Source organism: Chiloscyllium plagiosum, unplaced genomic scaffold, assembly GCF_037043375.1.
Source record: "Chiloscyllium plagiosum isolate Xiang-an unplaced genomic scaffold, Cpla_swu_hap1 HiC_scaffold_42, whole genome shotgun sequence".
Classification (NCBI taxonomy): domain Eukaryota; kingdom Metazoa; phylum Chordata; class Chondrichthyes; order Orectolobiformes; family Hemiscylliidae; genus Chiloscyllium; species Chiloscyllium plagiosum.
The window spans coordinates 8,673,567-8,700,154 of record NW_028270180.1 but is presented as its reverse complement, the minus strand read 5'-3'; the positions used below and the strand labels follow the sequence as shown (position 1 = coordinate 8,700,154).

General features: G+C 44.2%; 1 protein-coding gene across 1 annotated transcript in view; it reads right to left on the bottom strand.

Moving 5' to 3' along the window:
* The window catches only part of LOC122542497 (sorbitol dehydrogenase-like), a 48,886-nt gene extending 45,802 nt beyond the window's left edge, over positions 1-3,084 (bottom strand). The window contains exon 1 of the mRNA XM_043680284.2: positions 2,927-3,084. Within this exon, the coding sequence (XP_043536219.2) occupies positions 2,927-2,983 (57 nt within the window). The 5' untranslated portion in view covers positions 2,984-3,084. The remainder of the gene's footprint in view (positions 1-2,926) is intronic.
* Positions 3,085-26,588: the final 23,504 nt, after the last annotated feature.

Here is a 26,588-nt window from a genome sequence, read left to right as displayed (position 1 = left end):
ACTGACTTTAGTGTCATCTGCAAACTTAATAACTTATCTACCTGTGCCTACCTCCAAGTCATTTATAAAAATGACAAACAGCATTGGTCCCAAAACAGATCCTTGTGGCACACCACTAGTAACCGGACTCCAGGCTGAATATTTACCATCAACCACCACTCGCTGCCTTCTTACAGAAAGCCAATTTCTAATCCAAACTGCTAAATCACCATCAATCCCATGCTTCTGCATCCTCCCCAAAAGCCTACCATGTGGAATCTTATCAACGGTTTTACTGAAGCCCATGTACAACATGGCTGTACAAGACATTGGTTAGGCCACCGTTGGAATATTGCGTGCAATTCTGGTCTCCTTCCAATCGGAAAGATGTTGTGAAACTTGAAAGGGTTCAGAAAAGATTTACAAGGATGTTGCCAGGGTTGGAGGATCTGAGCTACAGGGAGAGACTGAACAGGCTGGGGCTGTTTTCCCTGGAGTGTCGCAGGCTGAGGGGTGACTTTTTAGAGGTTTATAAAATTATGAGGGGCATGGATAGGATAAATAGGTAGAGTATTTTCCCTGTGGTCGGGAAGTCCAGAACTAGAGGGCATAGGTTTAGGGTGAGAGGGGAATGATATAAAAGAGACCTAAGGGACAACTTGTTCACGCAGAGGGTGGTACGTGTATGGAACGAGCTGCCAGAGGATGTGGTGGTGGCTGGTATAATTGCAACATTTAAAAGGCATTTGGATGGGTATATGAATTAGGATGGGTTTGGAGGGATATGGGCTGGGTGCTGGTAGGTGGGACTAGATTGGGTTGGGATGTCTGGTCGGCATGGACGGGTTGGACCGAAGGGTCTGTTTCCATGCTGTACATCTCTATGACTCTATGACTATGTCAACTGCTCTACCCTCATCTACATGCTTGGTCACCATCTCAAAAACCTCAATGAGGTTTGTGAGATACAACCTGCCCTTGACGAAACCATATTGACTATCTCCATCAAATTGTTGCTTGCTCGATGCTTATAAATCCTATCTCTTATAATCCGTTCCAAAACTTTTCCTACAACAGATGTAAGGCTCACTGATCTATAATTAACTGGGTCATCTCTACTGCCGTTCTTGAAAAAGGGCACAACATTTGCAATCCTCCAGTCCTCTGGTGCTGAACCTGTAGACAATGATGACTCAAAGACTTGAAAATGATTTACCATGTTAAAGATGTTAACAAAATGCAGATTAGATTAGATTTCCCTACAGTGTGAAAACAGGCCCTTCGGCCCAACCAGTCCACACCAACTCTCTGAAGAGTAACCCACCCAGATCTATTTTCCTCTGACTAATGCACCTAACACTATGGGGAATTTAGCATGGTCAATTCACCTGACCGGCCCATCTTTGGGCTGTGGGAGGAAACCGGAGCAAACCCATGCAGAGAACGTGCAAACTCCACACAGACAGTCGCCTGAAGCTGGAATTTTTCCTGGGACCCTGGTAAAGTGAGGCAGCAGTGCTAACCACTGAGCCACTCTGCCATCCCATGGTAGCCTTCTGCAAAGCTCTGACAGTCAATTGGTGACTTATTTTTATTCACAGCATTTATTGCCCATCCCTAATTCCCCAGAGGGCAATTAAGAGTCAACCACATTGCTGTGGGTCTGGAGTCACATGTAGGCCAGACCAGGTAAGGAAGGCAGTTTGCTTCCCTAATGGACACCAGTGGATCAGATGGGTTTTTCCGACAATTGACAATGAATTCATGGTCATCATTTGAGTCTTAATTTCACATTTATTTTTAATTGAATTCAGACCCGAGTCCCCAGAACATTATCTAATTCAGCAGTAATCTATCACCACGCGTTGTGGGAATCTACTTTTGAACTGGCTGCCATTCAAATTCATGGCTGTTGGGAAATGCAAATTCCCTGATGCAATAACTTGCAATGCAATCTTCCCCAAATCTTAACTCTTAATCTGAAATAATTTCTTCCTTCACTGCGTTGTTTTTTGTATGATATTCAGGTGCATTGAAACCAGCCCGAGGGGGAAATATTGCAACAAACCTCTGGAATACCTGCATGCAGCCAAGTGGGTCAACTCAACTCAAAAACACTTTAGCTTGTGTTATTTGCCTGCACTCGCCGTGGTCTGACCTCAAATTGACATGTTGGAAGTAAACCAAAGCAGTGAATTATATCTCATGGAGGTAGAATCTGTCATCATATCTCTAATCACACTTGTTGAATGTAGCAAACATGTTTACTGCTAAAACTGTTCCTGTTAAATAAATGAGTCACTCGGAGAGATTTTAAAGATTTTTACTTCAAGTAACTGGAGGTGGAGGAATGGAACCATTCTTGTTAACGGTGGCCCTGTCTTCCCTGAGCCCCTGTCTGTATGCAAGGCAGGATATCGTGTATAAAGGGCCCCCCTGAATCATTTTAGCACAGTACCAAGTGGCACGTGTGTAAAACATATTTTGCACCTCTCACTTTCCCGTAGCTCTCACATTTAATGTTGTTATGGTCTTCACATTGAAGCATATTAGAAGGCTTGACAGAGTTTGCCCTCTACTTGAGATGTCCTCAATAGACACTCAACAGCATTCTGCACCAGCCAGCCAGACCCCTGTCAAACATGTGCAGTTGATGAATACCTCAGGACTGCACCAGTTAGACAGCTGGACGACACTGACAGGTGTAAACAATGTGCGTCTAGCTCCCCTACTACCCCCACCTGCCTGCATGTCCATTATCTGGGCACAATTGAATTTCTGATGCCTTGAGTAAATGCTTTTTCTTTCTTTTACTGAACAGTCAAAATAACGATGTCAATACGATTTGTGCACACTTTATAACACTGCATCTCAAACAGTGCATAATCTGGCCACCCAAGGGGAGAGCCCAGATACATAGAGTGAAAGCAAAGAAACTACTGATTACCAGCCGCAGATCTCCAGGAGAGTGAGCAACAACTGACAGGTTCTCCGGCTTCGCCATCCCCAGTCTCAGCCTAAAACGCAGGCTGCCTTTTAAAAGATGTTGAGCTCAATAACAGTTAAAATATCTTTCCATCTCTCTGTTGTCCTTGAAGTAAAGCTGACACAAATTCCCCTGCTGCAACCCCCACCCCCCCCCCCCCCCCCACCACTTTGTGAATCAAAGTCTACCATTGGGCAATTGCAGGCTATTTTACATAATCCTTTGACATTCTTTGAAGTTGTGAGAGTTTGTCAAACTTTTCCCAAAGTTTTGCTGATTATTGATTAACAATTGCATAATGTAGAAGGCCATTTATAAACAGTCCAAGATAATGCAATGTGTGATTGAGGGAAAGTTAGTCTGTCATAGAGTCGTAGAGTCAGACAGCATGGAAACAGACCCTTCTGTCCAACCGGTCCATGATGAACATAATCCCAAACAAAACTGGTCCCACCTGCCCATATCCCTCCAAACCTTTCCTATTCATGTCCTTTTTCAACTGTCTTTTAAAGGTCGTAATGGTGTCCACATCCACCACTTAGAGTCATAGAGTCATAGAGATGTACAGCACAGAAACAGACCCGTCAGTCCAACTCGTCCATGCTGACCAGATATCCCAACCCAATCTAGTCCCACCTGCCAGCACCCAACCCATATCCCTCCAAACCCTTCCTATTCATATACTCATCCAAATGCCTTTTAAATATTGTAATTGTACCAGCCTCCACCACTTCCTCTGGCAGCTGATTCCATACACATACCACCCTCTGCGTGAAAACGTTGCCCCTTAGGTTCCTTTTATATCTTTCCCCTCTCACCCTAAACCTATGCCCTCTAGTTCTGGACTCCCACACCCCAGGGAAACAACTTTGTCTATTTATCTTATCCATGCCCCTCATGATTTTATAAATCCCTATAAGGTCACCCCTCAGCCTCCGACACTCTAGAAAAAACAGCCCCAGCCTTTTCAGCCTCTCCCTATAGCTCAAATCCTCAAACTCTGGCAACATCCTTGTAAATCTTTTCTGAACCCTTTCATGTTTTACAACATCCATCCGATAGGAAGGAGACCAGAATTGCACGCAATATTCCAACAGTGGTCTAACCAATGTCCTGTATAGCCGGAACATGACCTCCCAACTCCTGTACTCAATACTCTGACCAATAAAGAAAAGCATACCAAACGCCTTCTTCACTATCCTATCTACCCATGACTCTACTTTCAAGGAGCTATGAACCTGTACCCCAAGGTCTCCTAGTTCAGTAACTCTCCCTAGGATCTTACCATTAAGTGTATAAGTCCTGCTAAGATTTGCTTTCCCAAAATGCAGCATTTATCTAAATTAAACTCCATCTGCCACTCCTCAGCCCATTGGCCCATCTGATCAAGATCCCATTGGAATCTGAGGTAACCTTCTTCGCTGTCTACTACACCTCCAATTTTGGTGTCATCTGCAAACTTACTTAATATACCTCTTATTATGCTCACACGCAAATCATTTATATAAATGACGAAAAGTAGCAGACCCAACACTGATCCTTGTGGCACTCCACTGGTCACAGGCCACCAGTCTGAAAAACAACCCTCCACCACCAGCCTCTGTCTTCTACCTTCAAGCCAATTCTGTATCCAAATGGCTGTTCTCCCTGTATTCCATAAGATCAAACCTTGCTTACCCAGTCTCCCATGGGGAACCTTGCTGAATGCCTTACTGAAGTCCATATAGATCACGTTCACCGCTCTGCCCTCATCAATCCTCTTTTTTACCTCTTCAAAAAACTCAATCAAGTTTGTGAAACATGATTTCCCACGCATAAAGCCACGTTGACTATCCCTAATCAGTCCTTTCCTTTACAAATACATGTACATTCTGTCCCTCAGGATTCCCTCCAATAACTTGCCCACCACTGACGTCAGGATCCATTAGTTCGCTGGCTTGTCCTTACCATATTTCTTAAATAGTGGCACCACGTTAGCCAACCTCCAGTCTCCCGGCACCTCACCTGTGACTATCGATGATGCAGTATCTCAGCAATGGGGCCAGCAATCCCCAGCTTCCTACAGAGTTCTGTTCTTGTTGCTCTCTTTCTAGTGAGTATCACACTTGGTCATAAAGAAAAAAAAAATTTGCAATACTCAGTTTTTATGATCTTGTTGGGCCACTAAAGAATATTTACAGAGCCTTCTTAGATCAAGAAAATATTAACTGTCTCTAAGTACCATCTTAAAGTGGCTTTGTCTTGCCATGAAATTGCATTGCGGCCTGTGATGGTGTACACCACACAGGCCGATGTAACACATTACTTATATACTGCAAGGATCTTTAATGTTCAACTGATAGGGCAGGTGGAGTCTCAGTTTAAGATATCCTCCAAATAATGATAACTCTGAATGTGTGGCACTCTCTCAGTACTATACAGAAAGTGACAATCTAGTTCATCAAGTCCATCAAGTGGGGATGTGCTCACTTGTTTCCCCTGATGATACCCTGTTCCCGAACAGCAAAACAGATAAGCAATGAGTCACTGCCAAGTCAATGTGCTATATCAGCCATGTCAGAGTGAACTTTAACTGACTGAGACAGTTGGAACTTGTGAAGTGTAGGGAGTCTTTAAAACTTCCTGACAAATGGAAAGGTTTAATTCCCAGTTCTTTTTCTGCTTGTTTGTGAATATAAGTAATTGCCTTTTGGTGGAGGGTGAGACTCATTTTGGACTTGATCTACTGGGGATATGCAACTCAGTTTTGACTTTTACTTTATAGTTTACATCCTGTGGGGTGGATGGGAGTGAGGAGAAGATTAAGAACATGGAAGTTACACTGCAAGAGAAAAATTCTATGTTTACACAAATTCCTATCAGTGCATTGGCAAATGGTCTTCCTTTGCATTTGATGCATTAAATAATGATACACAGACTGGGTTGATAGAGAAGGTTGGGAAATCAGGATTGACATTGCAGTCTTGGTTTAAAAAAAATGACTGTTTTGGCTGGGAGGTAACGTACATCCATGATTGTCTGTGGGAACCATTTTTCTGTATAGTTAACGCAGAGCCAACTGGAGATGTTTTCAGCTTATTTTCTCTGCAATGGAATACCTGGAAAAGTACTGTAAGCATTCCGGAATAGAGAGTCAACGCATAATCTTAGATTCAGAATATTATTAATATCAGGAACCTTGCCCCATTAATTGGATTTTTCACCATGGGGCTCGGGTACACAAGACCAATACTATGGAATCTGAGTCAGAACTCCGAGTGCCACTGTCGGCAAAGTTGCCACAGATAGAAGGGACATCCACTTGTTTGTAAATGTAGGTATATTATGTAGTTTAAGTGAATAGATTCATTCATTGATGTGTGTATGTCTCTCAATGATATTAAGTTAATTAAGCCAATAAATTTGCTTCATATTAAATTGCATGTGTCTTCTTGTACTCATTTTGTTCTGACCTTAATGAATCCATTAAGTACTTTCAGCCGAACAATATATAGATAATAGTACTTAAATAGGGCTCAAGCCCTCAATTTTAGAGAGAGCATTATTTCAGTCAGCCACACTCCAAAGAGGTTACACCCACTGTTTAGCAGTTCCTGATATTTATACAATCAATCAACCTTTAACTAATATATCTATCACTTGTTCCCTCATTGCATAATATCTCATGCAAGGGCTCTTGCGTCACAGTTATAGTAACCCCACCCCTGGGTCAAGAGCCTTTGTTCAAGCCCACTTGCTGCTATCACCGTCGAAGAAGTTGGTCAGAAAATACCCAGCATTCCTTCAGACCAGTATGAGAAGATAACAGCCTGAAAGGCAATAGTTCAAAGTTGTCCAACAATGCAGCAGGGAATTGAAGTGCAGGTGAAATTGTATTGAATCATTTTTTTATCACGTGTATTCAACATAAAACACAGTGAAAAGTGAGTACCGTCACTGTGCATCGGCGCCATTCTCATTAGTTTAAAATAAAATAAAAAATAAAGGTAAATAGAGTCCAAAGTTCCCTGCTCTGCTGCTACAGTCCTGGTCCAGTCTACACCAGCCTATACTATGCCATTGCCAGGGTCCCACTCCAGGATTCACCAGCCCACTCCATATTCAAGTGAGAGTCCCGCTCCAGGTTTCAGGTAAGCTTACTCTGTAGCCACGCCACCTCTGAAGACACCACCGCTGCTACGGATCCCAACAAAACCACCTTCCTACTGAAGAACTCTCTTCATCAGGCAAATTTGAGTGAAAATTCAATAAAACCGAGAAAAGAAGGGCTAAAGGAAAAATGAAAAGAAAAGGAAAAGTGGACGGAGAGGACAAGCACGAGTCCAGCAGCCTGGATGCTGCCTACTCTGCCACTGCCATCTGACAAGCAATCCTGAGTGTGCTCATAACTACACTAACAGCCCGCTGAAGATAATCAGCTGAGCCCATAACTTGGCTCATTTACTCTTGTTAGAAGTCACACACAACTACTCAAACAAAAGGAATTTGTTTAAGTCTCTGGTATTCTTGCACTTCCTGGGAGCTGGAGGAGCCTATAATTTCCTCTGTGCTGCTCCACAGCAATGTACTTGCCAACCAATCAGTGCCTATCACTCCAATAGTATCAAGTGCTGTGACTATTTGAAATTTGGCATTCTTGCAATTGTCCTGATGAATATAAGATGGTAGCCTTCGGTGACATGTCTCTCTTTTCAGTTTGATTCAAGTTCTATTCCATCAAGGGACTGAAAGATTAAAGTACATGTATTAGTGAGCTCCTTTTCAGCACTCAGAATGTCTCAAAGCAGTTTGAAACATTTTTCAAATTTTCTTTCCTATTATATTGTTGGAAAATGGTGTATAAATGCAAATATTTCTTTGGGTCTAGCTGAATATTGAACAAAGTTCATTCAGCCATCAAACCCATCTTGCATTGATGCTCTTCAAGAATATTATTCTACCTATCTTGTCTCACCTAATTGATATATCATCCTGTTCCTTTCTTGCTGATATGTTTATCCAGCTTCCCTCTGTCAGTGCGATTCACTTCAGCTATTCGACATCTAACGGGTTCACCTTCCTAACATTTCTCCTCAATTCCCTACTGGACTACAGCTGCTTTTCCACACTCTCAATGCAGCTGAAGTGGTTTGGCCCGCATACCTGCAGGACAGGTAACAGTCGCAAAGGCTTGTCTGACAAAGCCCAAGTGGTATGAAAACTATTCCAGAGGCCTAAGATTCAAGCATTTGCAATGAGACATCCAACCTGACGGTCAAACAGCCAGGACAATCTGATGAATTGATGGGGAGCTTTTGAAAATGTAAAGAACGTACCTGCCTACTCAGCCTCACTGAAGATTAAAAGTCTTTACTCTGAGAAAAATAAGTGGACATGAGTTCGCACTGTGGCCAGGTCAACTCTAAGGCAAGGAAACATCGTAAGCAAAGACTTAGCAGTATAGGTCTTTTCACGGGTTTAATATTGCTGATGAGTAACAAACAGACTTCATGAACCTAGATAATAGGCATGGAAGGCTAGAGGTTGTTCAAAGACTGATTGTTTTTCAGCATTGCCTAATTTTTGCTGGCTTGTGTTGGTCAATGTTTACACAAGTTTTCAAAATGCACACAGTTTCAAAGCACTTTGCTGAGTTTGGATTGTCTGCCAAGTAACGAGGGAAATGACACAAAGGTGAGTGGAAGAGATGTAAAGTGAAGCACCATACAGCCACTACAATCAACCTGTTTGGATACTTCTGCACCAAGTAGGATTAAAATCCTGGCTTTCTGGATCAGAGACAGGAATACTACCATAGAATTGAAAATCACAAACACCAGGTTATAGTCCAACAGGTGTAATTGGAAGCACACTAGCTTTCGGAGCGACGCTCCTTCATCAGGTGGTAGTGGAGGGCTCAATCCTAACACACAGAATTTATAGCAAAAATTTGCAGTGTGATGTAACTGAAATTATACATTGAAAAATTGATTGTCTGTTAAGCCTTTCATCTGTTAGAATACACTGTATTGGAAGCTAGTGTGCTTCCAATTAAACCTGTTGGACTATAACCTGGTGTTGTGTGATTTTTAAGTTTGTACACCCCAGTCCAACACTGGCATCTCCAAACCATAGAGTTGTACAGCATGGAAACAGACCCTTCAGTCCAATTAATCCATGCTGACCAGACAGTCTCTACTAATCTACAGAACAACCTCAGTTATCCGAACATCAAAGATCAGAATTTCGGATTATCCAAACAAGATCTCAAGGTCCCGTAAAAATTATATTCAATTTAAATAAAAGCACAGCCAGAGCAGGCAACCTGGGCTGAGGGCAGGAGCAGGAACAGGGTCGCCATAGGAACCATGTTCCTGCCATTGCCGTCACCACGGGAACCCTATACCTGTTATTGCCATTGCCACGGAAACCCTGTTCCTCCTATTGCAGTCACCACAGGAACCATAATCAGTTATCCGAACAAAATACTTCCTGTCCGACTCATTTGGATAATCAAGGTAGCTCTATAAGCCCCATTTGCCAGCATTTGGCCCATATCCTCCCTATTCAGCTACCCATTCCGAAATCTTTTAAACATTGTAATTGTACCACAAGCGCCCCAGGCATCGTATTTATTTGCATAAAAATCAAGATTCTGAGATGAATGTCATTTTTGTTGAGTCATGTGGAGGCTTTCTCTTCACGAGGCCCTAGTTTGTTTTTTCATGTTACAATCCCAAACCCACTCATTAATTATGCAGTGTATCCCTATGGCCTCATGTTTGTCCTATTCTCTCCCTCACTGTAGCTGGGTGTATCTGCCACTGACAATGCATCCTAGGATTCTTGGCATCGGTGCCATCTTTATAATGCCCAGTCAAGAGCTGGCCATCCAGGGCTCCCCTATATGATTTGATTAACTTGCCTGAACATGCCTGATAAGGGAAGATTGGCACTGCACCTTGTGGCCAGGGACCTAGAGCTCCTAGAGGATGGGATGTGGTGTAGAGGAAAGTTGTCTTCTTCCTCCAGGATCCACAGAGAAGGTCGCAATACCAAAGTTATCACCCATGCCAGTGGGGTTTAGAGAAACTCCCAGTAATGCAGGAAGAACCTCAACAGCTTTCTTTGTTCTACCAGGATAAGTGCCACCATCTTCTCAATGACACCCTCATACTCTATCTTTCCTACTTCACTCACCTCCCATCGAGGCTCATGGTCTATCACTCTCACTGTCGCATGCAACATTCTTCCTCACTTGGTCCCACCTAACCTGACACTCCAAGCATACTAACCCTGTGTGCCCTCTGTGCTGCCCACTCAGTCACTGAGGACACCTCACCATCTTTCTCCCACCCACACCAGCACTTAATAGCCATAGCAGCCACTTTCATCCTACTCAGTCCCTCCCTATCTCTTATTCCAGGCAAAAACGGCTCATAATGTCTCTACTTCCTCTGGAGGCTAAGGCAATTCAGCATGACCATAAAGATGCTTACCAATTTTTATAGATGCACAACAGAAAGCACTCCATCCAGATGCATCACAGCTTGGTATGGCAGCTGCTCCACCCAGGACCACAAGAAGCTACAGAGAGTTGTGGACACAGCTTGGTCCATCGCACAAACCAGCCTTCCATCCATTGACTCCATCTATATTTCCCGCTGCCCCAGGAAGGCCCATCCCACCCTGGTTATAATCCCTTCCAACCTCTTCCATCAGGCAGAAGATATTTAAGCTTAAATGCGTGGACCAACAGATACAAGAACAGCTTTTTCCCTGCTGTTATTAGACTGCTGAATGGCCCTCTCAAATTTCAAATTTAATTTTGACCTCTTCTCTGCAGCCATAATATTGTATTCCTCACTTCGTTTTATTATCCTAATTCATTTTGTATGATATGGTCCGCCTGTACTGCACGCAAAACAAAACTTTTCACTGTACCTAGGTACATACAGTCATAGAGTCATAAAGATGTACAGCATGGAAACAGACCCTTCTGTCCAACTTGTCCATGCTGACCGGATATCCTAACCCAATCTAATCCCACTTGCCAGCACCCAGCCCATATTCCTCTCAACTCTTCCTATTCATATACCCATCCAAATGCCTTTTAAATGTTGCAATTTTACCGGCTTCCACCACTTCCTCTCACAGCTCATTCCATATACGTACCACCCTCTGCATGAAAACGTTGCCCCGTAGGTCTCTTTTATATCTTTCCTCTCTCACCCTAAATTTACGCCCTCTAGTTCTGGACTCCCCCACCCCAGGGGGAAGACCTTGTCTATTTATCCTAGCCATGTCTCTCATGATTTTATAAGCCTTTATAAGGTCACCCCTCAGCCTCCAACACTCCAGGGGAAACAGCCCTAGCCTTTTCAATCTCTCCCCATAGTGCAAACCCTCCATCCTGGCAACATCCTTGTAAATCTTTTCTGAACCCTTTCAAGTTTCACAACATCCTTCCTATAGAAGGGAGACCAGAACTGCATGCAATATTCCAACAGTGGCCTAACCAATGTCCTGTACAACCACAACATGACTTCCCAACTCCTGTACTCAATATGGCCCACCCTGTCAGAACCTTGTTTAATTCAATAGGATCACCTCTCGTTCTTCTAAACTCCAGGAAGGCCAAGGTACCCATCCTCTTAGGAAATGAGAGCAATGTCAGTTGGTAACTGATGTAGTAAGCCCACACTATAACGTCTCCCATAGCTAATTTACTACAATCCTTCAAAGATGTAGCAAGCAAGGCATTTGATAAGGTGCTGTACAAAAGGCTAATACACAAGGTATGATCACATGCGGTTACGGGTAATTTATTCACTTGGATAGAAAATCTGCTGGCAAAGAGAAAGCAGAGAGCCAGAGTCTTTCTCTGGTTGGCCAACTGTAACGAATGGGGTGCCACATGGCTTCGTGCTTGGACCCCAATTATTTCCGATCTATGTTAATGGTGTGGGTGCAGGGACAGAAAGCAATATAACCACATTTGCAGATGACACTAAAATAGGTGGGAATATAACTGAAGAAATAAGACAGTTACAAACGGATATGGTTAGATTAAGTGAAAGGGCCAATATTTGGCAAATGGAGTTTAATGTGGATAAGGATGAGGTTATCCAGTTTGGTTGGAAGAAAAGATGTGCAACAAATTATCATCCAATTGGAGAGAAACATTCAGATTGCTTCAATGTAGAGGGATCTGGGTGTCCTCATGAATTAATCAAAGAAAACTAGTAAGCAAGTAAAATGAATAAGCAAGGCAAATGGAATTTTAACATTTTTTGTTAAAGAAAACTAGTATACTTTTTCACACAGAGGGTGGTACGTGTATGGAATGAGCTGCCAGAGGATGTGGTGGAGGCTGGTACAATTGCAACATTTAAGAGGCATTTGGATGGGTATATGAATAGGAAGGCTTTGGAGGGATATGGGCCGGGTGCTGGCAGGTGGGACTAGATTGGGTTGGGATATCTGGTCGGCATGGACGGGTTGGACTGAAGGATCTGTTTCCATGCTGTACATCTCTATGACTCTATAATCTATTGTACTCTGACCAATATAGGAAAGCATACCAAACGCTTTCTTCATTATCTTATCTACCTGCCACTCTACTTTCAAGGAGTTATGAACCTGCACTCCAAGGTCTCTTTGTTCAGCAACACTCCCTAGGACCTTACCATTAAGTGCATAAGTCCTGCTAAGATTTGCTTTCCCAAAATGTGACAATAATAAATCAAATCAAATCAATAGAGGGGAGATGGGTGCCAGGATACTCAATTTTCAGCCTCTCACCCACTAGACAGAGAAGATGTTGACCGCCTGAAAAATGAAGACCAGCTCTGCTCCCAATGGAATGCCAAATCTTCCATGTCCCTACAACTGAGAAAGAAGCATTGGCTAAGAATGTGCTTCTCTCCCTTTACTACTAGCGAGAATATATTTGTAATCTATCTGCACTTCCACCCCTTGGTCACAATGCATTCTCGCGTTTGTCTCCTGCAGGTACAATGGAATCAGTGGCTGATGCCAGCCTGGGAATAGTTCTGCACTTCCGGCTCTGAGGAAGAGGATGCGGATGTTGAGAGGATCCACAGCAAAGCTGCCTCCTGCATCCTTCACCAGCTCACATACCAACACCTCAGAGGGTATATTTGCTAAATTAGAGTCATTTACTGCTAAGAACGTCACTGCCTGATTTCCACAGCCTGCCGAGAGACAAACGTTTCATGTCGCTGGAACTCAGAGGACTCTCAGAGACCAGGCCACTGCTCAGCCGGAGACACCATTTCTTATTGATATCACATTGTAATTGACAGTGTCTAATTACTGTTATTGGCAGGAACGCAACACACACCAGTGAGGGAGAATCATAAAATCCCTACAGTGTGGAAGCAGGCCATTCGGCCCATTGAGTCCACACCAATCCTGTGAAGAGGAACATCCCACCCAGACCTATCCCATCTCTGTAACCTTGCACTTCCCACAGTTAGGAGATGGTAAGGACTGCAGATGCAGGAAGTCAGAGTCAATAGATGTGAAGCTGGAAAAGTACAGCAGGTCAGACAGCATCTGAGGAGCAGCAAAGTCAACGTTTTGGGCCAAAGCCCTTTGTCAGGACCATTTCCCATAGCTAAACCACCTCACCTACACACCCCTGGACATTTTAGCACAGCCAATCCATCCTAACCTGCATATCTTTGGAAGGAAACTGGAGCACCCAGAAGAAACAGATGCAGACCTGGGGAGAAAGTGCAAACTCCACACAGACAGTCACCTGAGGCAGGAATCGAACCTGGGTCCCTGGTGCTGTGCAGTGCACAGGCTAACCACTGAGCCACCGTGCCACACCATGATTGACTAAAGAAGGAAAGCAAGACTGATTAATAGAGTGATAAATAAAGACATTGAAAAAGTGAACAGAAAAAAACAAACATGGAGAATCGTTGCAAGCGAGTTTTGTTCGGAAATTGCTGTATTGATCCTTTAGATGTTAATGAGGGATGGTCAGGGTGGTGTGTGAAATTCAAGGGCATCTTTGATGCCAAAATTCAAAAGATATTCACTTTTCTGATAACTATGATAAAGAGGCTGACACATATCAAGAATAGCTAAACAGGATAGGCCTTTATTCATTCATTTTTAGAAGAATGACAGGTGATCTTATTGAAACACACAAGATTTTGAGGGGACTTGACAGGCTAGATGTTGAAAAGGTTTTGTCTCGTATCACCTTGCTTCTTTTGCAAACCACTTTAAATCTATCTCTTTCACATTTGTTCTTTTTATAAGCAGGAACAGTTTCTCCCTATCCATGCTGTCCAGACTGCTCACGATTTTCAAAATCTCTATTAGATCTCCTCTCAGCCTTCTTCTCTCCAAGGAGAATAGTCCCAACTTCTTCAACCTCTCTTCATAACTCAAGTTTCTCATCTCTGGTACCAGTCTTAACCTCTCTTCATAACTCAAGTTTCTCATCTCTGGTACCAGTCTTAACCTCACTTCATAACTCAAGTTTCTCATCTCTGATACCAGTCTTGTAAATCGCTTCTGCTTCATAAGGACAACCTACATTTCTCTGAACCTTTGTAGCTGATTAGTTTATGCCAGCATTATTATCTGGTGTCTATCACCTAAATGATCAGTTATCTACCTCAAATCCATCAGCACATTCTTTCTGTCTTTTCTAATCTACATTTCTCTTTCAATTTTTGTGCTTTTATTCATTCCTGGAAGTTTCAGGGTCCCTCTATTGCCCATGTACCAAGCCAGGTGTATCAAGATGTTTGCAGATCAGATATGCTAAGATCAAACTGACAACAGTGCGGTTTTAGAGTCATAGAGTCATGGTGACATACAGCACAGAGACAGGCCCTTTGGCCACTTTGCACTTGCCCCATATCCTTCTAATCCTTTCCTATCTAAGTATTGTCCAAATGCCTTTTAAACATTGTTAACATACCTGCCTCAACCACTTCCGCTGGCAGGTCATTCCATATGCGTACCATCCTCTGTATAAAAAATGGTGCCCCTCAGGTTCCCTTTTATTCTTTCCTCTCTAACTTTAAACTGATGCCCTCTAGTCCTCCATTCCCCAACCCTGGTAAAAAGTGCATTCATCCTATCTATGCCTCTCATGATCTTATACACCTCTACAAGGTTCCCCTTCAGTCTCCTACTCTCTAAAGAAAATATGGATGCTGCCTGACCTGCTGCGCTTTTCCAGCAACACATTTTCAGCTCTGATCTCCAGCATCTGCAGACCTCACTTTCTCCTCTAAAGAAAATAGTCCAAGTTTGCCCAATCTCTCCCTATAACTCAGACCATTGAGTCTAGGCAACATCTTTATAAATTTCTTCTGCACTCTCTCCAATTTAATAACATCCTTCCTATAGCAAGGTGACCAAAAATGAAAACAATACTCCACGTGCAGCCTCACCAATGTCCTGTATAACTGCAATATAACTTCCCAACTTCTATACTCAATGCCCTGACTGGTGAAGGCCAGTGTGCCAAAAGCTTTCTTCTCTGCCCTGTCTACCTGAGACTCCACTTTTAGAGAACCGTGCACCTGAACTCCAAGGTCCCTTCGTTTCACTGCACTCCTTAAGGCCCTACCAATCTGTAATATTAAAGTGAGAATCTCTACTCTCTAAGGCAAACACAAAGGATTGCACAGCACTGTTCAAAGCTGAGGAAAGTTCACTTATAGTGAATCACTTATTCGTCACTCAACAAACAAAGTTGTTTGGATTTTTGGCAAATTTTGCGATGTGTTAAGTGAATAGTATATCACATTCCTTAGGTCGTAGAACACATTTTCTTTGCTATCTGCCAGGCCATATTGAATTACATGACATGATGAAGTGGTAATCTGGTTAGGGGCTTCACCTGATTCTTAGTTATGTAAATGATGACAGAACAAAGGAGCTCCCTAATGCACTCCTCCCCACTTGAATTTCCCGTATTCAGTGAAACCAATACATCCAGGTGCAAGTCCAGGAAAATCTTGCTACATTTTTCAGGAATGTTTGAAATATTTTTACTTGATGGCTCGTGACATAAATTGCCTCTATCCTTTTATTGTTTATCAGTTCAAAACAAGTCTCATTTAGATACATTTTAGCCACAGCGAGGTGGCACAGTGGCTCAGTGGTTAGCACTGCTACCCAACAATGCCAGGGACCTGGGTTCAACTCCACCCTCGGGTGACTGTTGGTGTGGAGTTTGCACATTTGTCCTGTGTCTGTGTGGGTTTCCTCTAGGTGTTCTGGTTTCCTCCCACAGTCCAAAGATGTGCAGTTTTGATAGATTGGCCATGCTAAGTTGCCCCATAGTGTCCAGGGATGTGCAGGCAAGCTGGACTAGCCACAGGAAATACAGGGTTACAGAGAGGGTAGGGGGTGTGGGTTTGGGTAGGATACTCCTCAGAGGGTCGATATGTGCTGAATGGCCAGCTCCCACACTGTTGGGATACTAGGATTATCACCTTTCTGTTTGTGGGAGCTTACAGTTTGCACATTAGCTGCTGGGTTTCTGATATTACAATAGTGAATGTATTTCAAAACCACTTCACTATCTGTGCAGTACTTTGGGAGGATCTGAGGATAAGGAAGGCACTATTTAAATACAAGTTTTACATTATTTTTTGCAGCAAAGTTATACATTGTTTAGATTGGACCTGAACCTCTGAGCACTGATGACAGGAACACTGTAGATTTATGGATAAGTCGGTCACATTCTTGTCTCTCATCTCTGCGTCAGACAATTGTGGGTTCACATCCACTCATACATACAGAGTCCTCCTCCAGAGATGTCAGCTCAAAGGTCCAGACTGTACTGAGGGAGCACTGCACTGTTAAAGGGTCAGTACTGGGGGAGCGTTGCACTGTCAGAGGGTCAGTACTGAGTGAGCGCTGCACTGTCAGAGGGTCGGTACTGAGGGAGCGCTGCACTGTCAGAGGGCAAGTACTGAGGGAGCAATTCACTGTCAGAGGGCCAGTAATGGGGGAGCACTGCACTGTCAGAGGGTCAGTACTGAGGGAGTGCTGCACTGTCAGAGGGTCAGTACTGAGGGAGAGCTGCACTGTCAGAGGGTCAGTGCTGAGGGGGTACCGCACTGTCAGAGGGTCAGTATTGAGGGAGTACCGCACTGTCAGAGGGCCAATACTGAGGGAGCAATGCACTGTCAGAGGGTCAGCACTGAGGGAGCGCTGCAGTGTCAAAGGGTTAGTACTGAGGGAGTTCCACACTGTCAGCGGGTCAGTACTGAGGGAGTGCTGCACTGTCAGAGGGTCAGTGCTGAGGGAGTGCTGCACTGTTGCAGGATCAGTACTGAGGAAGTGCTTCACTGATGGACAGTCAGTGCTGAGGGACCGCCGCACTGTCAGAGGATCAGTATTGAGGGAGTGCCGCACTGTCAGAGTGTCAGTACTGAGAAAATATCGCACTGTCAGAGTTATCCTTGATGTACATGGCCCTCAGCCAGTACAGGTATACTGATAATTTCCCTGAATTAATAATCCAGAAATGTTCACTAATGTTCTACGCACAAGGACTTCAATAAACCGAAATAAAAAATTAGTCTAATGGCGACCATGTAGTCGATGTTGATTCTCATAACATCCTATCAGGTTCACCAATGTCCTTTGAAGATGTACAACTGTTGCAATTAGCTATCCTGACTGCATGTGACTCCAGCTTACTGAAACGTGGGTGACTCTCAAATGTCCTTTGTTATAGATCTAGCAAACTACTCAGTTCAAGAACACTTAGGGATGGGCAACAAATGCTAGCCTTGCCAGTGGTGCCCCACATTCCTTCAATGATTTTTTTAAAATCAGTAAAACAGATATAAAAACAGAAAAGGCTTTAAAATACTCAACAGGTCTTTCAGAATTGAGAGATTAGGGCAGCATGCTGGCTCAGTGGTTTGCACTGCTGCCTCATAGCACCAGGGAACCGAGTTCGATTGGAGCCTTGGGTGACTGCTTGTGGAGTTTGCATGTTCTCCCTGTGTCTATGCAGGGTTGCTCTGATTTTCTCCCACAGTCCAAAGATGAGCAGGTTAGGTCGATTGGCTATGCAAAATTGCCCATAGTGTTCAGGGATGCCTAGGTTAGGTGCATTAGTTGGGGTAAATGTAGGGTAGGGGAACGGGTCCGGGTGGGTTACTCTTCAGAGGGTCAGTGTGGACTTGTTGGGCTGAAGGGCCTGTTTCCACACTGTAGGGATTCTATATAAATAAGAAAGAGAGATGCACATAAAATCAACATTTGGTGGATGATAGTTCTGCACATGTAGAATAATTAAATTTTCCCACACTTTGACAAACTTTCTGCTCATTAGCGCATTATGGGATCTTACACATTGCCATCAGGATGAACCCCTCCTACAGTTGTCTTTTAGTGAATTCTCTATGGTGGTGACAAGCCTAAACTGCTTCCCAAACTTTCAAGGTTCATTCAGGCAACTGGGAAAGCTTTGCTGAGGGTTCAAAATAACATTACTCTCAGTTGCCAACAGTGTAACCTGTTCCTGACAGGCGGCTTGTCACATCTGTTACAGATCCAATGGCAGCCATGAAATGAACACTTCTCTCTTCATGAACCCATTTTACACTTGTGTGCCAAGCAGGAGACAAGATCTGGAGCACTTTAAGCTCACTGCTTAATTGTCAGGTTGTCAGCTGAAATGTAATCAATGTTAGGAAACTCCAGGGTGAAAGGGAATTTTTCTTATATAGGTCCTATATGGAAAGCACTGCCTCATTTCAACAGTGGGCCTCGTCAGCCGTCTGATCTCTCCCAAACTCTGTCTCCGTTTGGAGTTTAAGGCACGGAGGCACTGGCAATCTGAGTACCTCTTTAAGAAGGGAATGTTGGTGTCAGGCTGAGTGGGATCTCCTTCTGCAAGTATCCAGCTGCAGTCCCTGATTTGGGATGGGGTATTGTTTGGATGATCATGAAAGGTCCACCTGCCTTGATAACTAATATTGGGATCGACAGCCTCCCAGCGTTTCTCACTCAACATGTCAATCTCTTGCACACTGGGAAACAAACAGAGTCTGTCACCTGATTGAATTACTTGTCAAAGGATTTCCTTCCCCACCATATGTTTTCTCAGATTCTCTTGAGTGAATAAATGGAAGCCTTCAAAGAAAGTGACAAAAAGAGTCACCATTTTATTTAATGCCATTTTAATGCTTCTGCTGGATTTTTCCTGTGGGAGAATATTGGTCATTAGATACTGGCAATTATTCTTCCATGGCCAGAGACTCCAAGTTAATGCCATAAGGTTAGTATCTGTACCAGCCCAGACCATCAGTGAATCAGAGCAGGAACCAGGCAATCCAAGGAAGATAGCCTGAAGCCTGGAGGAAGGTGAAGACTGGATTTGGATGAATCTTTCTTCATTCACCTCAGACTCACTACTCCCAAGCTCACCCAATTTTCAGGAATTCGGCCAACTTTGTCTCTCAACTACTCTGGGGCCTGATGCAAAGCCGATCTACAAATCCAATCCCATTCTCCAATGCCTAACTGGGCACGGAGGCTGTGCAAATATCTAACAGTAGGCCGGCTACACTCTCTGGTCTTGACCCCTCCTCCTAGTCCCCACTCCGCAAACCCAGGCAGCTACTGAGGGAGCAGCAAAATGTGAACATTAGAAGTACAGGCAGGCCATTCAGCTGCCCTCCCTCAACCCCAGGTTATCTTTGGCTACTTGCAATGACATTTAAAAGGCATCTGGATGGGCACACGAACAGGAAAGGATTAGGGGGATATGGGTCAAGTACTGGCAAATGGGACTAGATCATTTTCAGATATCTGGTAGTCGTGAGCGAGTTGGATCGAAGGGTCCGTTTCTGTGCTGTTTGACTCGATGACTCTAAGCAGAAATATACTGAATCTGTGTCCAACCTCAACTATACCACCAACACAAAACAAAGAACTGAGAGCACTGGAGCTCTGAAACAAACATAAACAAAAATTACTGGAGAAACCCAGCAGGTCTTGTAGCACCTATGGAGAGAAAGCAGAATAAATGGTTTGATTCCAGTGACCCATGGATATTCAAGATATTAACAGGAAATGATAAGGTGGATACAGATAAACTATTTCCACAGGTTGGGGATTCCAAATCTAGGAGACATAGCCTCAGAATTAGGCTCAGATTGTTCAAAAGTGATATTAAGAAGCACTTCTACACACAGAGGGCAATAGATGTTTAGAACTCCCCTCCACAAATGGCAGTGGATCAGTTGTTAATTTTAAATTTGAAACAGTCACATTTTTAGGTATCAAAGGGTATGGGCCAAAGGTAAGTATGTGAGTTAGGCCACAGATCAGGCATGATCTTATTGAATGGCAGAATAGACTCGAAAGGCTGAATGGCCTATTCCTCGTCCTATAGATACTGCCAGACCTGCTGAGTTTCTCCAGCAATTTCTGCTTTTGTCTCAACTACACCATCCTCCTCTTCCACCAGGATTTACCCTCCTCAGTCCCTACAGTGAGTCAGGGAGTTAGCCAATATCAGGCCTAAGGCTATTTATATTTTGCAGTCAATGATGACTGTTCTAGATCAGTCTTCCTTCCTACCCTTCTGAAACCTGGCTATACCTTTGTTACAGACCTTGATTGTTCACTGGGATTTTACAACTTGAAAGATGTTGACACCAGTTCAGCCTATCATCAGATAAGGGACACGCTATCATTGAGAACATAAGTCAACAATTAACATACACAGAAAACCTCCCTTACCTAACTTACGTGTTCCATGGAAAAATGTTTTTTCCCAAGTTATGTCAGGAATTTTCTTGTGTACTTCATTAAATATAATTGATCAAATTGGCTTTGCTCAGAAGGGAGCACAGAGTTGGTGTAACCTCTGCCTAAAGATACAATACTCTTGCTAACTTCTCTCTGATCCCAACAATATAATGTTCCAAATTGTATAGAATTTACAGCGCCAGACATAACTAGCAAATTCAATGATTTGGAAATAATTGAAACAAAAACAAAAAGTGTGACAAACAAAATAATCTGCAGAAAAGGGACAACGAGCAGTTCCAGAATAATAACCACAATGAGGAGTTCCTTTATCCTCTTGTTCCAATTCGAAACAGGTCTAAAGAGAGGGGAAAGTGGTGCATCTCCATTGAATATTGCTCACTGTTGACTTAACTCTTTTTACGCCAAAATTGGAGCAATTAGTTAGGGGCTTGCATACAAAATTGGCATAAACACTTCAGTTTCATTTCTGGTTATTGTTGGATTGGCAAAACAGAATAACAAAAGTTGAGGGAGGGTCACTCTGATTTCTCTCCATCAGATGCTACCAGACCTGCTCAGCTTTTCGAGCAATTTCTGTTTTGGTTTAATACAAGATGATCTATTCTTAGGGCTGAGTCCACAGTCAATGATAGTGACACATAGACACATGATGGCTATGTTTGACTTCTCAAGAAATTGAACAGCACATGGAATAATTGAACTTTGAAAGGGAGTGGAGAATCAATGATTATTTTATTGTAAATCCAATGTAGTAGAGATTACAGGATGTAGGCAGATTCTTCTATCAATGTTTTGTTTGTCACTTACATCAATTAATGTTCAGGTATGGGTTATAACTTTCTATATACTTGGATCTCTTCCAATACAAGTAAACCATCATTTCTTCCACAGCGCCGCTCAAACCTACAACCTATACCTCCACCAGGGGCAACTACAGGGGGTAGATGGGGATATGCCATGCCCAACTTTGACTCCAAGTCACTCAGCGTCATAATATGAAGCATATTTGGGCTTACCTATGCCCGAAACGTCGATTCTCCTGTTCCTTGGATGCTGCCTGACCTGCTGCGCTTTTCCAGCAACACATTTTCAGCTCTGATCTCCAGCATCTGCAGCCCTCACTTTCTCCTCCTTAATTTTATCATGACTGGCTCAAATTTTGGGAACTTCTCTCTGTGCAGTGTGTTCATGGTTACAAGAGCAAGTCAAAGGCTGGGAATTCTGCAACACAGGCAAAGCAACTGCCTCCTTTTTTCAATCCTCACACAACTTGGAATGTGGGCCATCCCTAGTTACCTTTGAACTGATTGGCTTGCTACACCGTTTCAAAGGGTAGCCAAGAGACAATCATGTGGCTGTAAGTCTGGAGTCACATGTAGGCCAGACTAGGTAAGAATGACAGATTTCCTTCTCCTCAGGACAGTTATGAGCCAGATGGATTTTTACAACAATCAACAATATTTCATTATTGAGACCACCTTTTAATTCACAATTTATTCATCGAATTCAAATTCCATTAACTGTTGTTGAGGTTTTTGATCCTGTGTCCCCATGGCTCTGGGATTCAGAATTACTAGTCCAGTCAAATTACTGCTCCCAAAGCTTGTTCACCATCTAGAAATCAGGAGTGTGATGGAATATTTCTGTCTTGCCTTTGACCTCCAACAACACTCAAGAAGCTCAACTACAGAAAGGGCAAAGTAGCCAACTGATCGGCTCACCTTCCACCCACCTTAATAAGCAGATATTGATATGTTGAACTTTTAAGTACAACACATGTTTTATATTTACATATATATATATAAGATCTACAAGCCAAAAGATAGTTGAGGATGTAAATTCAATGGCTGTCAGAAATATATGAGTAGTTACCAAGAATTCTAAGAGGAATCATGGAACATTGAGAATATTAAGGGAATTTCAGATAGCAACACTCCAATGGGAGAGATGCCATTCAAAAACCTGAATTGTGACCTCCTGTGCGATATGTCGCAGACTGCAGACATGAAAAGAGTTGAAAGAAAGGTGATTCCGGTGAATAACATGTTTGGATTTACCCTTGCAAGAATAAACAAGAAAGATAGATAAAATCCAATTGCAACCACGATTCTCTGTGCTAGAGAGCTGCCACGCTAGTGTGACAGCTTGTGGTTCAAGTTCCACTGTGCTAAAGTGTGCTGTGAAAAGACATGATTGTAAACTTCCACAAGATACCTCTGAGAGTTCTCATTGTTGGAAACAAGTCAGCAGACCCACTGTTGAGGGAAAATGGATATTCTCCTTTCAGCTAATAGATGATCCAAGAATTTCCAGGTAACTACTTAACTGCCTAAGTTAGCACGACCAGAATCAACCAACTCAATAGTCACATTCACAAACAAAACCTGCTGAAACTGCTGGAACAGCTCTGCAGTCTGATAGCATCTGTGGAGAGAAATCAGAGTTGATGTTTCAGGTCCAGTGGCCCTTCTTCACAACATCACTCGATCCGAAACATTAACTCTGATTTCTCTCCACAGATGCTGCCAGACCTGCTGAGCTTTCCCAGCAACTTCTGTGTTTTGTTTCTAATTTACAACATCCGCAGTTCGTTCAAGGATTTTTTTCCAAAGTCACATTGTTTCATTACTTAATCATTATGGGCTAACCAAAGGTTGATTCGTATATCTTTTATTTACCTTTCTTTGGACTTTCCTCTGAATTTTAATCTGCTTGCTTGTGATCATATCGTATTATCATTTTCTCATACACAATAATTAATAAACCCACTCATCTTTAAAATAACAAAGCCTGGTTGAATTGGTTCCTTTGAAAACATAAATATATTTTGACTGGGAAAAAGGATCTTTTTTAAAATTAACCTTGTTGGAATCAACTGAGGGAGTGGTTGAAGAAGGGGAGCCAGTTTATCCCTCCATGCGTGGCAGTGTTACCAATTGGGGTTTGCCAAGTGGAATCATAGAAAATTGGGGACCATTGCCGAAGGACCAGTTATAACACCCTCCACCACTGATGCACAGTGGCAGTTGTGTGTACTGTGCACAAGATGAACTGCAGTAACTCACTCCATCATTAGGCCCTTCCAAACATGCAACATACCAAACAAATCTAATGGATAATCCACTGTTATGACTACAGATATCTTAAAATTGGATAGAATGGGGCTGTTTTCCTTGGAGCAGAGAGAAACAGAGAGGAGACATGTCTGAGATGTATAAAGCTGAAAAATGTGTTGCTGGAAAAGCGCAGCAGGTCAGGCAGTATCCAAGGAGCAGGAGAATTGATGTTTCGGGCATAAGCCCTTCTTCAGGAATGAGGAAGGTTTGCCAAGCAGGCTAAGATAAAAGGTAGGGAGGAGGGACTTGGGGGAGGGGCGTTGGGAATGCAATAGGTGGAAGGAGGTTAAGGTGAGGGTGATAGGCCGGAGAGGGGGTGGGGGCGGAGAGGTCAGGAAGAAGATTGCAGGTCAAGAAGGCGGTGCTGAGGCCGAGGGTTGGGACTGAGATAAGGTGGGGGGAGGGGAAATGAGGAAGCTGGAGAAATATGCATTTATCCCTTGTGGTTGGAGGGTTCCTAGGCGGAAGATGAGGCGCTCTTCCTCCAGACGTCGTGTTGCCATGGTCTGGCGATGGAGGAGGCCAAGGACCTGCATGTCCTTGACGGAGTGGGAGGGGGAGTTAAAGTGTTCAGCCACAGGGCAGTTGGGTTGGTTGGTGCGGGTGTCCCAGAGGTGTTCTCTGAAACATTCCGCAAGTAGGCAGCCTGTCCCCCCAATGTAGAGGAGGCCACATCGGGTGCAGCGGATACAGTAAATGATGTGTGTGGAGGTGCAGGTGAATTTGTGATGGATGTGGAAGGATCCCTTGGGGCCTTGGAGGGAAGTGAGGGGGGGAGGTGTGGGCGCAAGTTTTGCATTTCTTGCGGTTGCAGGGGAAGGCGCCAGGAATGGAGGTTGAGTTGGTGGGGGGGTGTGGACCTGACGAGGGAGTCGCGGAGATGAGTTTTCTGGAATGCTGATAGGGGAGAGGAGGGAAATATATCCTTGGCGGTGGGGTCTGTTTGGAGGTGGCGGAAATTACGAAGGATGATACGGTGTATCTGGTGGTTGGTGGGATGGTAGGTGAGGACCAGTGGGGTTCTGTCCTGGTGGCGATTGGAAGGGCGGGGCTCAAGGGTGGAGGAGCGGGAAGTGGAGGAGATGTGGTGGAGAGCAACGTCAACCACATCTGAGGGGAAATTACGATCTTTGAAGAAGGAGGCCATCTGGGTTGTTTGGTATTGGAATTGGTTCCCCTGGGAGCAGATGCGGTGGTGGCGAAGGAATTGGGAATATGGGAAGGCGTTTTTACAGGGGGCAGGGTGGGAGAAGGTGTGATCTAGGTATCTGTGGGAGTCGGTCGGTTTATAGTAAATGTCCGTGTTGAGTGGTCGCCCGAGATAGAAATGGAGAGGTCTAGGAGGGGGAGGGAGGAGTCTGAGATGGTCCAGGTAAATTTGAGGTCGGGGTGGAAGGTGTTAGTAAAGTGGATGAACTGTTGAACCTCCTGGTGGGAGCATGAGGTAGCGCCAATACAGTCATCGATGCAGCGGAGGAAAAGGTGGAGGTGCCAGTGTAGCTGCGGAAGATGGACTGTTCCACATATCCAACAAAGAGGCAGGCATAGCTGGGGCCCATGCGGGTGCCCATGGCTACTCCTTTGGTTTGGAGGAAGTGGGAGGATTGGAAAGAGAAGTTGGTTAGAGTGAGGACCAGTTCAGTCAGTCGAAGGGTTGGGTCAGTGGGAAAGGAAGAAGCGGAGGGCTTTGAGGGGGTTGTCCATGGTGAAGATAAGGCATGGTGGGCCGGGGAAGCGAAAATCATGGTGGAAGTGGAGGGTGTGGGTGGTGTCCTGAACGTAGGTGGGGGACCGGACTGTGTCGAGGTATGCAGAGATGAGTTCGGTGGGGCAGGAGCTGGTTGAGACAATGGGTCGGCCGGGGCAGTCAGGTTTGTGGATTTTGGGCAGGAGGTAGAAACGGGCGGTGCGGGGTTGTGGGATATGAGCTCCTGTCCCCCTCAAAGCACTCCGCTTCTTCCTTTCCCGCCAACCCAACCAGTACACTTCCACTGACACCCTCCTTCGACTGACTGAACTGGTCCTCACTCTGAACAACTTCTCTTTCCAATCCTCCCACTTCCTCCAAATCAAAGGAGTAGCCATAGGCACCTGCATGGGCCCCAGCTATGCCTGCCTCTTCGTAGGATATGTGGAACAGTCCATCTTCCGCAGCTACACTGGCACCATCCCCCACCTTTTCCTCCGCTGCATCGATGACTGTATCGGCACTACCTCGTGCTCCTACGAGGAGGTTGAACAGTTCATCCACTTTACTAACACCTTCCATCCCAACCTCACATTTACCTGGACTGTCTCAGACTCCTCCCTCCCCTTCCTAGACCTCTCCATTTCTATCTCGGGCGACTGACTCAACACAGACATTTACTATAAACCGACCGACTCCCACAGCTACCTAGATTACACCTTCTCCCACCCTGCCCCCTATAAAAATGCCATCCCATATTCCCAATTCCTTCGGCTTCGCCGCATCTGCTCCCAGGAGGACCAATTCCAATACCGAACAACCCAGATGGCCTCCTTCTTTAAAGACCGCAATTTCCCCTCAGACGTGGTTGACGATGCTCTCCACCGCATCTCCTCCACTTCCCGCTTCTCCGCCCTTGAACCCAGCCCCTCCAATCGCCACCAGGACAAAACCTCACTGGTCCGCACCTACCACCCCACCAACCTCCAGATGCATTGTATCATCCTCCGTAATTTCCGCCACCTCCAAACAG